This window comes from Lissotriton vulgaris, chromosome 5 (assembly GCF_964263255.1).
Source record: "Lissotriton vulgaris chromosome 5, aLisVul1.2, whole genome shotgun sequence".
NCBI lineage: Eukaryota > Metazoa > Chordata > Amphibia > Caudata > Salamandridae > Lissotriton > Lissotriton vulgaris.
The window spans coordinates 182,997,324-183,012,097 of record NC_141693.1 but is presented as its reverse complement, the minus strand read 5'-3'; the positions used below and the strand labels follow the sequence as shown (position 1 = coordinate 183,012,097).

General features: G+C 49.3%; 1 protein-coding gene across 1 annotated transcript in view; it reads left to right on the top strand.

The window, feature by feature from the left end:
- LOC147710433 (collagen alpha-1(II) chain-like) overlaps nt 1–4,045 on the top strand; it is a 218,560-nt gene extending 214,515 nt beyond the window's left edge. The window contains exons 12-13 of the mRNA XM_086920000.1: nt 932–1,120; nt 1,928–4,045. Of these exons, the coding sequence (XP_086776126.1) occupies nt 932–1,120; nt 1,928–2,077 (339 nt within the window). The 3' untranslated portion in view covers nt 2,078–4,045. The remainder of the gene's footprint in view (nt 1–931; nt 1,121–1,927) is intronic.
- Nucleotides 4,046–14,774: the final 10,729 nt, after the last annotated feature.

The following is a 14,774-nucleotide window of genomic DNA, read 5'->3' as shown; positions in this document are numbered from 1 at the left end:
GTAAAGCGGGGCATGATCAGAGAGCTCACTTGCCAAATAGTCAGAGTATAATATGCTGTGGAGGGCATTGTCCGAGCAAAGCACAGCATTTATTCATGTATATAAATCATGTATTGTCGAATAGTGTGAGTAAGTGCGTTTCTGGGGATGTAACCTACACCATACATCCATCATCCATCTGCATGTTAGACACCCACTCCGTCATATGTTGTGCCAGCTTAATAGATTGTACCCCCGGGATAGGGCGAGAGAGCAGTCCAGTTCAAGATCTTGCACCACGTTAAAGTCACCACCCCAATATATGGGGACCGTGGGATCTGTGAGCAGAGATGGTGTAAGTGTTTGTAGGAAGATGGACTGGCCTGAGTTTGGGGCATAAAGAGGTCATATTTAGATTACTGATTTTTCTGTTGCTCATCATCTGAGGGTGCAGAAGTTACTTTTATTTAAAAGGATGTTGCATCTACTTAAAGTCCGTATCTTCAATTCCAAAGGTGGGACAAAGCTGCCACTGAGTCAGAGGGAGCCTTATATTGTTGCGTGGTGGCTTTTGCAGAAAGCATTTTCTTATTGAGACTGGAGGAATTTAAAAGGTGAGTATTCAACAGAAAGAGCATTACCAAAAGTTAAGTAATTTATTTTCTGAGGTGCGTGAAACTTCATTGATTTTCTTAGTGTGAGCCACATGTTATTTCGGTGTAAGATCAGGCGAATTTCATTGTGTTGATAATGTGTTTTTAAGTTTCGTATGGATTGGCTAGTCATATCCTTCATGTGCCAAGGATCGCAGCATCTCTTCAGTGTTCCAAAGATAATTGGGACTTTCCTAATATTGACAGAATGTCTTTGAGGTGCCAGAGATAATCAGCTTTTGAAGCACACTCATGTTCATTAGGGTGGATTTGACCCTTTCTGTCACTTATCTTTGTAGTTTGAGTATGCAGACAGTAACACAGTGCAGTTACGCTTTCTCAAGCTGCACAGTGCCCTTGCCACACAGACGGTCACATACTCCTGCCGGACGGATCCAGAGAAGGAGGGGAAAACAGCAGAGAAAGAGGTCAAGTTCTTAGCTGATACCAGGGAGCAGAGCTATCTGGCAGTGCTGCAAGGGTGCGAGGTAAGAGACTGATTGGCTCAACAGCAATATTACTAATTACATCACGAGGGACAGGTACATAACCCAGAGTGAAATACAGGGTGGTAGATTTTATTTAGGTAAGTAGTTATGAATAAAGCGACTCCTAATTGGCGTTTAATTTGTTTCCTGAATTCACTTTGGTACACAATAGGAACCTCAGTCAATGCCTTGCTACATATCAACATTTCTATCATGGCTCTCCATAAACATTCACACTCTCACAAATACCTATGACATACTATTATTAATACACATCCCCTTACACTGAGGTGCTCGAACCCTCATAAGGGCAAACGCATGCAGAAAGCCCCTTTATCGGTTTCTCACTCAGGAACATTGCTTTGCATACTTCATCTCTATATTTCTCGCAGCTCTTACAAAAACTGCTATGGGCCCCCACATCCTCTCAGGGATTGTGACACAGTTTCATCAGTGCTGTATTGTTTCAAGACCTTTCATGCCGTCTGAGTGCACATAGACCTCCTGAAAGAAATACGCGACCCCAGGGACTACCATGTCTTCTTAGGAACACCAGTTGTGGCCTATTTCAATGGGGTGTGGCAGACTGGGGCAAGGGAGAGAGGTGTGAATAGTGGAACTAGTGCTCTGTGCAGTCGTTTATCCATTCGCCATTAGAGGGAAGGAGCACTGGTCATTTTATCCAAGCCTATATACTATCTGGGATGGAAAGGCGAGGATCTCCGTCCTCTGTTCGGTCATGAGCTCCCATATGGGAACGGCGTGGATCCTTCATTATTCTAACCATTAATACCAGCTTCCTTGTAGTTCCAGAACGAGTCTGTGCTCATGGACACCATCCTGACCTTCGCCACCGAGGAGCTGGCGTTGCTGCCTGTGAGGGATGTGGCTGTGTTTCACAATGGGGAGACCTCGCACTACTTCGGCTTCACCATCGGACCGGTGTGCTTCAGTTGAAGGGAAGAACTGGCCTCAAACATACCCATCGTGGGGTGCAACAACCTCGTCCTACCTCCTTCCTCACGAACAGGGGAGTGAAGGGCCGAAAAGACAAGAGACACTCACCTTTCCCTGTAACTCTTTAGGGTGCTACAAGTGCTATTTATAAGACTTTTTTTATACTAAGGCCCCGGAAGCCATGGACCGAAGCTCCTTTTGAAGGACTCAAATATTGTTTACAAGGACAGACTTTAATTATTAATGTATATATATATATATATATATATATATATATGTATAATACGGTGCTAACAAGTGACTGGCGTCCTCCTTAATTCTTCCACAAGGGATTGTGTGCTGTTTTTTCAGTTTGTTTTGTAAAATATCATTTCTGCACTCAGGGTTTCTCTGCCTTCAAGTCTCACCATTACACCTCCTTTTATTGAGGTTTTCTTTTTTAACTGAGTTGAGGGGTGAATGGAAAACAGAACTGAAACACTCTTATTAGACAGAGGGCATCTCTTTGCTAGACCAGCGTAGAGGCTATTTTGGACCCTTTTGAGAAACCTCTTTATCTCTGATTTTTCAATTACAAAGTTGCCAGTCTGAGATGTAGTGCTGTATTGTAGCACCCAAGTGTTGTGAATCACCCCCCTCCCCCCAGTAAACATAACCATGCATTGTTTCATTTGTAGGACATGGGGGAAGAGAGGACTGGGGCTTCGGATAACTGTTGCATCAACGTTAAAATGCTCTGCTGGGTGGAGCTTCTGAAAGTGTGACAGACACGTTTTCAGAGAAGGTACTTCTAGACAGAAGAAGCATAAGTTCCTTACTTTTCCTATAGATTAGAAGTATAGATATATCTTCAGGAATGCCTGTCGTGGGACTAGGGAGCTATCCCTACCAAAGATAGCAATATTCTGAAGTACTAAGCCCTCATTTACTAAAGTTAGCTAGAGAGCTCTTAAGATGCAACACAGTTTAGCAGTATGTCCATGGATCTTTAGGATGGTAACTAAATTGATGCTATCTTTTGAATCACAGAGGCACCCATGCATACCTTTAAGTAAATGAGGGCCTTAGTTTGCAGTGTTCAGATTGATCATGTCTCTCTTTTTTGTATTTTATCCTGAAGATCTCTAACTGATCATCCTGTCAGCTCACCATGGCATCAAGGTGTGTATATGTATGTATGGCTACTGCAACCAGTTTTAAAATCCTTTTCAAGGCTAACTATATTTGGTGGTGGGTTATGATCTCAAAAATTAGTTCACATTGGTTGTTCTGGCCAATCAGAAGCCTACAATCTCATCTAGTTGTTTTCTGAAATATCGCTGCTCTTTTTCTTGTTATGAAAAGATTTCAGAAACCAGCAAACATTCTATCCCTTCCAAGGCAATCTCTAATGGAGAACGCACTGTACTGCTGCTATGGTGTTAAAAAGTCCATCCTACAAAGGGAATGTGAGAGGTATCACTCATGACTCAGGTAACTGGGGAGAAAGTTTACATGGCTGTAAGCTGTAGGGCAGTCCACCAATATGTGCTTGGTGACTTTCAGGACATTCTACTGCCTTTCTGAAAGGAAAGGCGATGTTGGTGGCCGTTTTTTAACACAGGTTGGCTGTGTGCCATAGTGTTCACTCTTTGAGTGTGTGATTGGGTAAAACATTGGTCACCATATGGCTATAGCATTTTGTTGGTGTCGTCAATTGAACTGTGACATGACATGCCTTCATTGGTATAGTTGCAGAGGTTAGTGGTATATCTCCCCAAAACCTATGCTGACCTCCACTAACCCAGGAAGAAGCAGCTTATGTGGAGCATTCCTTAAATGTTTCTGTATTGTCATGAACTGTGTTTCTGGAATTGCATTTGTTTATACCCACCATGAAAGTGATATGCTGGACATTTTGGGTGGTATGTATTTCCCTTGTTCTTGTAAAACTGTTAAAATATTTTATTGTGCAATAAAACCTGTCTGTCCCGCACTTCAGAGTTCTCTTTTCTATGTCAATCAGTTCCTTCAAGCAATGTATTAAATTAGGCTTTGTTAAGTATGTGAAGATGGGATGATGTGACACCTGTTGTAGGACGTATTTACATTGTAGTACAGTCTGCATATACTCGTCATCATAGCATGCCCTCAAAAACGTATTGCTCTGCTGGGAGTAGAAGTCAAAATGTAAAGGCTGAATAGAATTCACCCTTCATCTGTCTGTGGTGGAAAGCAGCTGTCTGTTCCCAGTTTCCTGCTGGATACTTCTAACTGTTAATTCCTCACCTTGTGAATATTCCCAGACGCTAAACTGGATAAGAAATCTTGAAAGCCGTCCTCCTCAAGCTGGTAAGTGGCTCTGTCAGTGTAGTTCCACTCCATAAGTGACAAGCAGAGTAAAAACACACATGCTCTCTGAAGTATGTTCATTTTTTTTGTTTGCCCCGCCTTCAGACTCTTGGGGCCCGATTCACAGAACTAACTTAAGACAAAATCCTAAACTTACTACCATTTTGGTATTCACAGAAGGCATTTACTCATTTCGGTATTCACAGAAGTTAGGACTCCTAACTTTAGGACTCCTAAATGCATTCTGTGAATACCAAAAGTCTTAAAGTTAGGATTTTTCTCAGTTTAGTAGTAGTAAAGTTAGGACTCCTAACTTTAAGACTCCTAAATGCCTTCTGTGAATTACGAAAGTCTTAAAATTAGGATTTTTCTCAGTTTAGTAGTAGTAAAGTTAGGACTCCTAACTTTAAGACTCCTAAATGCCTTCTGTGAATTATGAAAGTCTTAAAATTAGGATTTTTCTCAGTTTAGTAGTAGTAAAGTTAGGACTCCTAACTTTAGGACACCTAAATGCCTTCTGTGAATTACGAAAGTTTTAAAATTAGGATTTTTCTCAGTTTAGTAGTAGTAAAGTTAGGACTCCTAACTTTAGGACACCTAGATGCCTTCTGTGAAATACGAAAGTCTTAAAATTTGGATTTTTCTCAGTTTAGTAGTAGTAAAGTTAGGACGCCTAACTTTAGGACGCCTAAATGCCTTCTGTGAATAGCGAAAGTCTAAAAATTTGGATTTTTCTCAGTTTACTAGTAGTAAAATTGAGAAAAATCCTAATTTTAAGACTTTCAGTATTCACAGAAGGCATTTAGGAGTCCTAAAGTTAGGAGTCCTAACTTTACTACTACTAAATTGAGAAAAATCCTAACTTTAAGACTTCGGTATTCACAGAAGGCATTTAGGAGTCCTAAAGTTAGGACTCCTAACTTCTGTGAATACCGAAATGAGGAAGTGCATTCTGTGAATACCAAAATGAGTAAGTGCCTTCTGTGAATACCAAAATGGTAGTAGGATTTTGTCTTAAGTTAGTTCTGTGAATGGGACCCCGAGTCTCTTATACTCTTATTATCTTCTCTTGTGAAGTGATTTTTTTCTTCTAAACTAAACTTTTTCATATGATGCAAGGGATGTCTCCCTAAAAGACAGTAGGATTAAAGCGTTGTAGGACCCGACAAAAATACATGTCTATGAGAGATCCCCTGGTGCTTGGGTTTATCAAATGATTAGAAGGCCTGCCATGAATATGCCCAAATGCATCCGAAAGCCATCTGAATAAGAGAGACGAATCGCTATGTGAGAACGCACTGGAAATCTCTGTGAAGGTCCTACTCCAAGTTGAAGTCAAGAGCACATACCCGTTCCCAATCATTCACAAATCTGTTGCAAATTTCAGGTAATTCAAAGAAAAGGGAGCGGAAGGAGTTCATGCAAGACTCAAGCTGTAAGGGTGTCATTGTGCCTCCTGATGACAGGAGCAGATTTCATCTCTTGTCCCAATGCACCCCATATTCTGGGTTCATTTGTGACCTTGCAACAAGTTGAGACCTTTTGTGAGGCTATGCTCAGCATGCTTGGCTCTCTACCAGCTCCCTCTAGCACGCCTGGGGCGCTAGGATCAGCAGTGTCCTCTAGTAAGATCTCCACTGGCAGGACCCCCCTGGAATCCATTCCAGGTTTTGTACCGGCATTGGGTAAGGCACCACATATAATGTATTTCCCTTGTATATTAACGCCAACCCTAGAGGAGGACTTGCATCCCAACTTCTGATCGATACACCTGTCTGTGGATTCCTCACCTTTTTAATTACCCCCATGTGCAGCATTCCATGGAAACATTTCTTTCCCACGTTGATGAGGACGTCACAATGGAATGGATCTGCACGCGACTCCGTGTGACGTCATCTGAGCCATAAGAAGTCCTCGTCGGCACGCTGACTTCAGTTCCCTTTTTTCCACGCCATCGAGATGTAACAGTTTTTTCCAGGGCTCTCCATTTCTGGCAGTTTCTTTGTTGCGAGTCGTAGTGTCTTTGTAGCATTGACTATAGCGACTCTGAGAAAATCTGGTTTCAAGCCATGCAGGGAATGTTGATCGCTGACCCCAATGAAGACTGTTTATGGTGTCTCTCATCGGACCACGATGTCGAGGAGTTTTCATTATGCAGGTGCATGAATCCCAAAGTGCTGAAGGAGAGGGAGGGCATATTATTCATGGCCAAGAAGCAAAAAAGAGGTTGAAGAAGGTCAAGGTCCTGTTCCAAGTCACCGACTCTGCATACTTCGAGGTTGTCGAAGGAGAACAAGTAAAGACAACGCCATGGGTCTCGTCATCGTTCGTCGAAGGATGGAACACCAAAGTCGGTGTCTCCAGTTTCCAGGCATCATCGGAAAGATGAAATCTCTCCATCTCCTTCTCCTGAGGTGACTCCAGCCATTCTCTGGCTCAGAGAGCGGTGACTCCACCGGCTGCAAGAGAAGCCACGCCTCCACAGTTGCCAAAGCCGACCACTCCACCTCTGCTTCAGGGTCTCCAGCGCCGCAGCCGGAGCTGAATGTGCTACCTCCTTGAGTAGCTTCAGAGCCTGCAGTGCCAGATCCGGTATATCCTGTCTTCCCGACTCCGGGTACTGATCCGTTTAATTTTTGTAATGTGATGTTTGGCTTGATCACCAGAGCGGCAAACCGTGCTGGTGTACCTGTGGGCCCCATGGGTTCGCTGGCATTTTCCCTGGAGGTTTGGCATGTCATTTGCCTCAGGCACATCTTATGCCAATGGCTCTAGGGAGTTGGCCTCTTCCAACGCTGGGATTTTAGTCACCGGTACAATATCTGGAGGTGCGAGTGCCCCTGGATAGATCTTCCCCGGCGCCGAATCAACCTTGACCGACACCGACTACTGTTCCAGTAGACCTCCCTTTGATGCTGATCCCAAAGTAACCAGCGCCGCGTCTGGCACCACTGACACCAGTTCCGAGGATGAGGTCTCGAAGAGAGGCATAGAGATTATTAGAAGAGGAAGAATACCAGGAAGAGCATGAAGAGGCTTAGAAAGGGGAGAGTGCGGATCCTGGTTAGGATTTTGAAGGTTTGCAGGAAGCTAGTGGCCTGGATACCTCTTCTGAATGGGAGCTCTCCTCTCCAAAAAGTCTCCCAATGCAGGAGGCGACATCTTATCACGCCATGATCTGCAAGGCAGCGGATCTGCTAGAATTGCCCTTTACCACGGCGGAATTAAAATCCAACGTCTTGACAAAGGTGCTCCCATTCTCCTTCCTCTATCTCAGAGCCTTTACTCCCTTTTAACGAGGCTTTGACTGAGCCCATTCTTGATCTCTGGCAGAAACTGATGCCTGCTCCAGAGGTTTCTAGGTGTGTGGCAAGGAGGTACAAGGTGGCTCTGGGGGATCCTGCTTTCCAGTCCACTCATCCCTCACGAGAAAGTTTGGTCGTCCAGGCTTCTTCTCCTCGAAGCAGTCTGCAGGTTCCTTCCCATCTACAAGCATGGAGCAATCTGCGAAAAAGTTCATCTGAAAGAGACTCATAGTTATAGATTCCTTACCTTAGAATTACACCAAGGCGTCAGACGGGATCCAGAGTAATTTTTTGCATCAATAGGTGGCGTTGGTCGATGCCGCGCATGTTGTCAGCATCTTGGTCGCGGGAATGACTTTGCGGTATCTACATAGACGCCGCCTTCACACACTGATATCAGTTCTTTCTTCTTCCGTGCCAGCCAGCGCAGATCCGGAGAGAGGGGTACTTCCAGTCACTTTTTGACTGCTATTTTTCGACTTTTGTTGACTTCCTTTTTTTTTTTTTTTTAAATTTTTGAAAACCTTTATTTAGCACTGTTCATAAGACAAATACGGGCCTACAACCATCTGGCCGGCCTCGACACTTCTGAAGCTTGGTAGCAAATTATACGTCCACTCGGTAGCACGTCAGCACATAAAAGCATGCAACATATGTTACAATAATTCCACGTGTACCAAGTGTCAGGAGATAATAAGGTTAATTTAAAAAAAAAATTATATAAGGAGATACAGAAGCTAGAACGGATCAGTGTACAGCACGTATATCTAAGTAATAATCGGGCAACGTTCATCAGGAGAGTCTACTAACAGTAACATATCTAAAATGGCGGCACAAGCTAAAATACCAGGACAATGAAACGAGACTAAGCGTGCCCCCTAACCGTTACCCTCCTACCGTCAGTCCCACCCACTGACCCAAGAAAAAGCACATAATAAAGAGGAACAGAAAATGAGAAAAAGAAGGCCCATAGAAATAAAAAACGAACCGAAGAAGACCCCCCACCCTACACGCATGCCGAGGCTATGGCCTACCCCCCCCCTAGCAGTGTGTCTGTCGCCCCAAAAGAGAACCCGAAATGTAGAAGCAAGTAAAGAAAGAAAAGAAAAAGGTCATAAATTCACGGTTGAACCCAGGGAGAGAGGGAAGAAGAAACTACCCCACTACTCCCAGGAAAAGGAAAACCGGGGAGGAGCCCACCCAGCAACCGAGCTCCCGGCCTCCCTCGCCGTCAGTGTATCCTGCGCCATACACAACACAATACCAACGAACGGCAAACCCGGTAGACCAGAATCAGTAATACCCAATACCTCAGTCCAACACAAGCCCACCCCCCAGCAGAAGAAGTAAGTATCAGGAGGAATCAACAGTGACGTGCAGCCGAAAAAACAGGACACTTAGAATTACTCAGCCAGTGTTATAGAATGTGGTTCAGTCCAGGTCCCCGCCAGCCAATCCAACCAAAGCGACAACAGGCAGTCCATCAACCCTGTCTGGACCGGCAGAAATTCTTCAGGCCTGTCCATTGCTGCGAGCCACCTTCATCCAGGACAAAGAAGCAAGATGGCCGCTCATGAGGAAAGGGAACAAGAAAGACTCCCCATGCCTCAGGGTCTCCAGCACAGCAATAACATGTCACAGGGACTCCAGTGATAGATGCAGCGGGGGGGACATTAGACAAGGAAAGCGAGCAGCTGGGCAAAGTAGAGGGTGCCTCTGCAACTGTGTCACCGATGACGGGTAAACGTGTTACATTATAGCCAGGAGAGCGCCTCACCACCGTCTCTTCGTTCGGCAACAATGTATCCCCTCCAGGATAGACCAAGGGCGGCGGGGGATCCTCCAGCCGGGATCACCCCGCGTCAGACATTGCCGCTTCAAATCTTCGGACCAGCGCCCGGGCAGAGCTCTGCATTACCGCCTTCAATTCCACGAGGGCGGCCAGGATGTCACCGCAGGTCGGGTCCGCACTATCCCGCTGCTCCCCCGACATGGTCAGCACCTCAGGGGCATGTGGGCTCGCTAGCAATTCACACCCGGGATCAGCCAGAGTCTTGGCAGGGAGAGCCGGCGCCATGTTTTCTCTGCTGCAGGCAAATGGAGGCGAAACGGGGACGATCACGGTAGCCCTTGAAGCAAGGGTGCAGCCGCCGGGGGAACTCCGTGCAAAACTCGGGCGCAGCACAGGATAGGAGCCCTCCACGATTACTGTATACACCGGCCGTCCACTGCAGGGAGACGCACCAAGATGGAGGCTGCCCTTTTATTATCGGAGTGGTGGCAGAGGAGGGCTGCCCGCGGGGGGTTCCAGCGACATCCCCAGCGCCATCTGCGCGAAAGAGAGTCCGACCCGGATGAAGGGTCCGTCTCCAGCCGCACGGGCAGCGCTCTATTCTCCCGTGATCGTCGGCGGTGCCCCAGCCCGTCTCCCCGTCCACGTCCCTCAGCGTCCAGCAGCGGCCATCAACGCCGGGTCCAGGGGAGGCGCCCGAGGTAGGAGGAAAACACCGAGTCCGCCACCAAATCCGCCGGTAAAGGTGCCAGGAGAACGCCAGTCGTTTCAGCGCCGGTGTTCCACGGCGGTAGAGCGGCGCAGGTCAGGATAAGTAGTCAGGATCACCAAAAGGGGCCTGACGGCTTACGGAGCCGGGAGCTCAAGCGTCCGTCCCGTCCGCCATCTTGGCTCCTCCCCGTTGACTTCCTTTTTGAGTCGTGTTGACTCCTGGTGCACGCAGGGTTGCCACGTAAGACCGGCTTCAAGGCTTGTGACTCCTGTCATAAACTGATGTCAGTTACAGACCTGCAACACGTGTGCCTCTGGTGTCTAGAGCGTGACCACAACCCGAAGTCATGCTTCTCGAGGCCCGGCAGTCCCCATTGTGCCGCTCGAGGTCCCGGTCGAGAGGGAGGTCGCGGGACTGGTCGTGGAGCCACCACCACCACTCTTCGGGTAAGTTAAAGAACAAGAAGAAGGTGAAGAAGCATCGTCACTCTTCGAGTTCTCACCGTTCGTTGGCCGACGCGATGCAGGATGCGGATGGTGCTCGTCCTTGGGCACTGCCTGCGGAGCATGCTGGGTCGTCTCTGAGTTTCCTCCGCCCAACTTTGTAGTTTCTATGAAGCCCTTCAATCCATCTTTGGGCAGCCCGACTCCACTGGCGCGGCTTCGGGCCCCGCGAACTCGCAGGGCGAGCTCTAAGCCTTCGATCCCGGGCGGCTTTGGTTCGGCTCCGGCGCCGAGGGGCCCCCACGGATCCAGGCCTGGATCAGGATCGCCGCCGGTTGACCATACGAAACCTCCCCCAATGCCGAATTCGATGTGGACACCTCGGACGCCAGTTGGGTCCCCAGACAGCGTCGACCCCGGCCTCCACCTCAACATGGACAAGGAGCCGGACTGACGTCGACTGATGCCGACTCCGGTGCTGACCGATACATTTGTACCATTGTTCTATCCTGGTGTTCCTTATCTCCCTGAGTGGCAACCAGGTGAAGGTGAGGAGGACTGGGAGGGGAGTTGGGTGATGCCAGTGGTCTGGACACTTCTCCAGACCTCGGTATGCTTACTTCCCCTACCGTGGATACAGAGGAGGGTGCATCTTAAGCAGTGTTGTTGCGTAGGGTGGCTGAGGCCTTGAACCTCAAGCTCCCTAAGGTGGCAATCAGGACTAACCTCCTGACAGAGGTGCTTCAACCAGCAGTAGCCTCTTCAGAGCCCCTGCTGACCATCATGAGGCCCTCACTGACATCCTTCTGGGCAACCTAGTCCAGGCCCAGCACAGGGGCTGCTGCGGATAGGATGATTGCCTGCGTCACCGCCCGGCGCGGGCGACCCCTTTTACCTCTCCCAACACCCTATCCCTGAGAGCTTGGTAGTCCAAGCCTCTACTTCCAAAGGCGCATTCCCTACTGCTCCCCCTGATAGGGAATCCAAAAAGCTGGTTCATCTTAGGAAGATGATGTTTTCTTTCACCAGCTCAGGACTGCGGTCGGTGAAATCTGCATGTCTCTTGGGCCGTTACACCCACTCCGTGTCGGATATGGCTGCGAAGGTGCTGCCACAGTGCCCGGAGTAGGCCAGGGCCACTCTCTCACGTACCATTGCTGAGGGTAGAGATGCAGCCAAGTTCGTCTTTCGGTGTGGGCTGGACACCGCCAACTCGCTAGGCAGGACGATTTCCACGTCGGTAGCCCTCAGTCGTTATGTCTGGCTATAGTCCACTAGCTTTTCGGGCGATGTCCAATCGACTCTTCTGGACTTGCCTTTTGATGGCCGTCGCTTGTTTGGTGACATAGCAGACAGCTCGCTCAGGCTCTTGAAAGGATTCTAGGGCTACGGCCAGATCCTTAGGCCTCGCTGCCACCCGTCCTGCGCAGTCTGCTTTTCACCCCTTTTGTGGCTACGAAGGGGTGCTCCTCCATGTTCCACCCAGGGCCACAGGCCTGTGCAAACTGTTCAGCCTCTGCACGGCCAGGGACTTGGGACCCAGCGTCGTTGGTCAGGCGGTAAGTGGATGGGCCAGTCCACCAGTGCCCCCTCAGCAGCAGCCTCCAAACTTTCCTAATCTGACCCTCCAGGGCCATAAGTTGCCAGTGGCCGGCAGGATTTGCCATCACCTCTCTCACTGGCAGAACATCACGTCGGACAGGTGGGTTTTTGCAGATTGTCTGAAGGGGCTACTCCCGCCTCTTTGAGACTACCCCTCCATCCATGCCACCTCAATTCCATCGCATATCAGAGGATCATTTGGCCCTTCTCCGCCAGGAAGTTGCGGCTCTCTTGGCCAAGGAAGGCATTGAACGCGTCCCTGTGCCAGAAGTAGGTCAAGGTTGCTATTCCCACTACTTTCTGGTACCCAAGAAAGACAAAGGCCTGCGTCCTATCTTAGTCCTCCGGTACGTCACCCGCTTCCTCTGGAAGGAGAAGTTCAAGATGTTAACATTGGCTCAGGTTCGGTCTGCCCTTGACCCTGGAGACTGGGTGGTAGCATTGGACTTGCAGGATGCCTATTTCCACATCCTCGTCCTGCCAGCCCACAGGCATTAACTACAGTTCTCGGTAGGCCACAGTTTACTGTGCTCTCCTGTGGCCTTACCAGAGCCCCTCGGGTGTTCACGAAAGTGATGGCTGTGGTCGCAGCTCATCTGCGCAATTCAGTGGTTCCAGTCTTCCCCTAGATCAACGACTGGCTGTTAAAGGTGGGCTCGCCCAAGTCTGTCATCTGCCACCTCCAGACTACGGCAGACCTCCTGAAGTCACTGGGGTTCACTATCAACGTCCCGAAGTCACACCTGATCCCCTCTCAGAAACTCCTCTTCATCGGAGAGGTTCTGGACACAACGCAGTTTCGGTCTTATCTTCTCAAGCAGCGAGTCTGGGATATTCGGGCTATGATTCCGATCTTTCAGCCTCTATCCCGGGTTTTGGTCAGATGACCCGGTGGCTGCTGGGCCTTATGGCCTCCTGCATGTGGGTCATGCCAGGTGGCATATGCGAGCTCTGCGGTGGGACCTGAAGTTCCAGTGGGCACAGCATCAGGGGAATCTTGCTGATTGCATCCAGATCTCGGAAGGCACTGCACGCCAATTGCAGTGGTGGCTAACGAACCAGGATTGGATCAATGGCAGCTCCCTCTCTCTTTCCCAACCAGAATTCATAGTGGTGACAAAAGCATCACTTCTGGGATGGGGCGGCCACATGGGAGATGCGTAGATCAGAGGCCTCTGGTCTCCAGCGGAGTCTGGGCTCCCCATCAACCTTCTAGAGCTCCGGTTGATTCGTCGTGCACCGACTGCATCCCTTCCCTTTGTTCGGGGAAGAGTAATGCAGGTGTTCATGGACAACACCACCGCCATGTGGTAATGCAACAAACAGGGTGGGGTGGGGTCGTGGACCATATGTCAAGAGGCTCTTTGCCTCTGGACATGGCTGGAACATCAGGGCATATCCCTGGTGGTTCAACACCTGGCAGGCTCACTGAATGGCAGGGCAGACGTATAGAGCCGCAGGTGCATGATGGATTACGAATGGCGTCTTCATTCGGAGGTGGGAAAGGTCTCTTTCAGCAGTGGGGAGAGCCTTGGTTAGATCTATTCGCCACCGAAGAGAACTGCAGATTCCTTAACTTAGAATATCTCCCCAGGCGTCAGACTGGATCCATAAAATATTTTTCCCCAGGAATAGCTCTGCACGCCGGGAGGCGGCGTCGCCCGGCTCCGTCCTGACGCCATGTAAGCCTCTCCCGGTGTGCTGATGTCAGTTTTCTTCTTTTACGCATCCTAACCCGGATCCGGGAAAGTAATACAACTGGCCTTTTCGACGCCCTTTCGCGTGCATGAGCAGTGTGTTCGATGCCCTTTGTGGGATTCAACCGTGCTGGTCCTGCTCGCGACAGATGCCAGCGACGGACCCTCACGAACTCTGTATATGGTGCTTGGGAGAGTACCATAACTCCGGAGGTCGCCGACTCGAGGCCTTGTCAGTGGTCACCCACTCGAAGGATAGAGGCCTCTTCGGAGGTCGCCGGTTCGACTCCAGGAGTCCAGACCTTTTCAAAGGTCGCCGACGCCGGCTTGACTCGAGGCCTTTTCGGAGGTCACCGGCGCTGGATCGCCTCGTCGCGTCCTCTTCGGAGGTTGCCGACGCCGGCTCCACTCGAGGAGTCGAGGCATCTGCGGAGGTTGCCAATGCCGGCTCCACTCGCGGGGTCGAGAACTTTTCAGAGGTCACCAGCTCGATTCGGGCGGTTGATGTCTTTCTGGAGGTCGCCGACGCTTGCTCCACTCCACCAGTCGGGGCCTTTTCAAAGGTCTCTGACGCCGGCTCAACTCCGCCTCGGCGCAGATACCGTCTCCAGCTAAGTGTTGGAGGATGTGGTCCCCGTGGGTTCACCACCCCCTGAGTCATTTCACTGCCCTCCAGAGCAGGCGCCAGTGGAGTATTGGCCTACTCCTCCTGCTAAGGCTTCATTAAGTGGCCGGTTTAGCTTGGGTCCATCACCTACTGATGACTTGCTTTCACTGCCTTGTGGGGCAAAGGAGGCTAGTGGACGTTCGTCAGG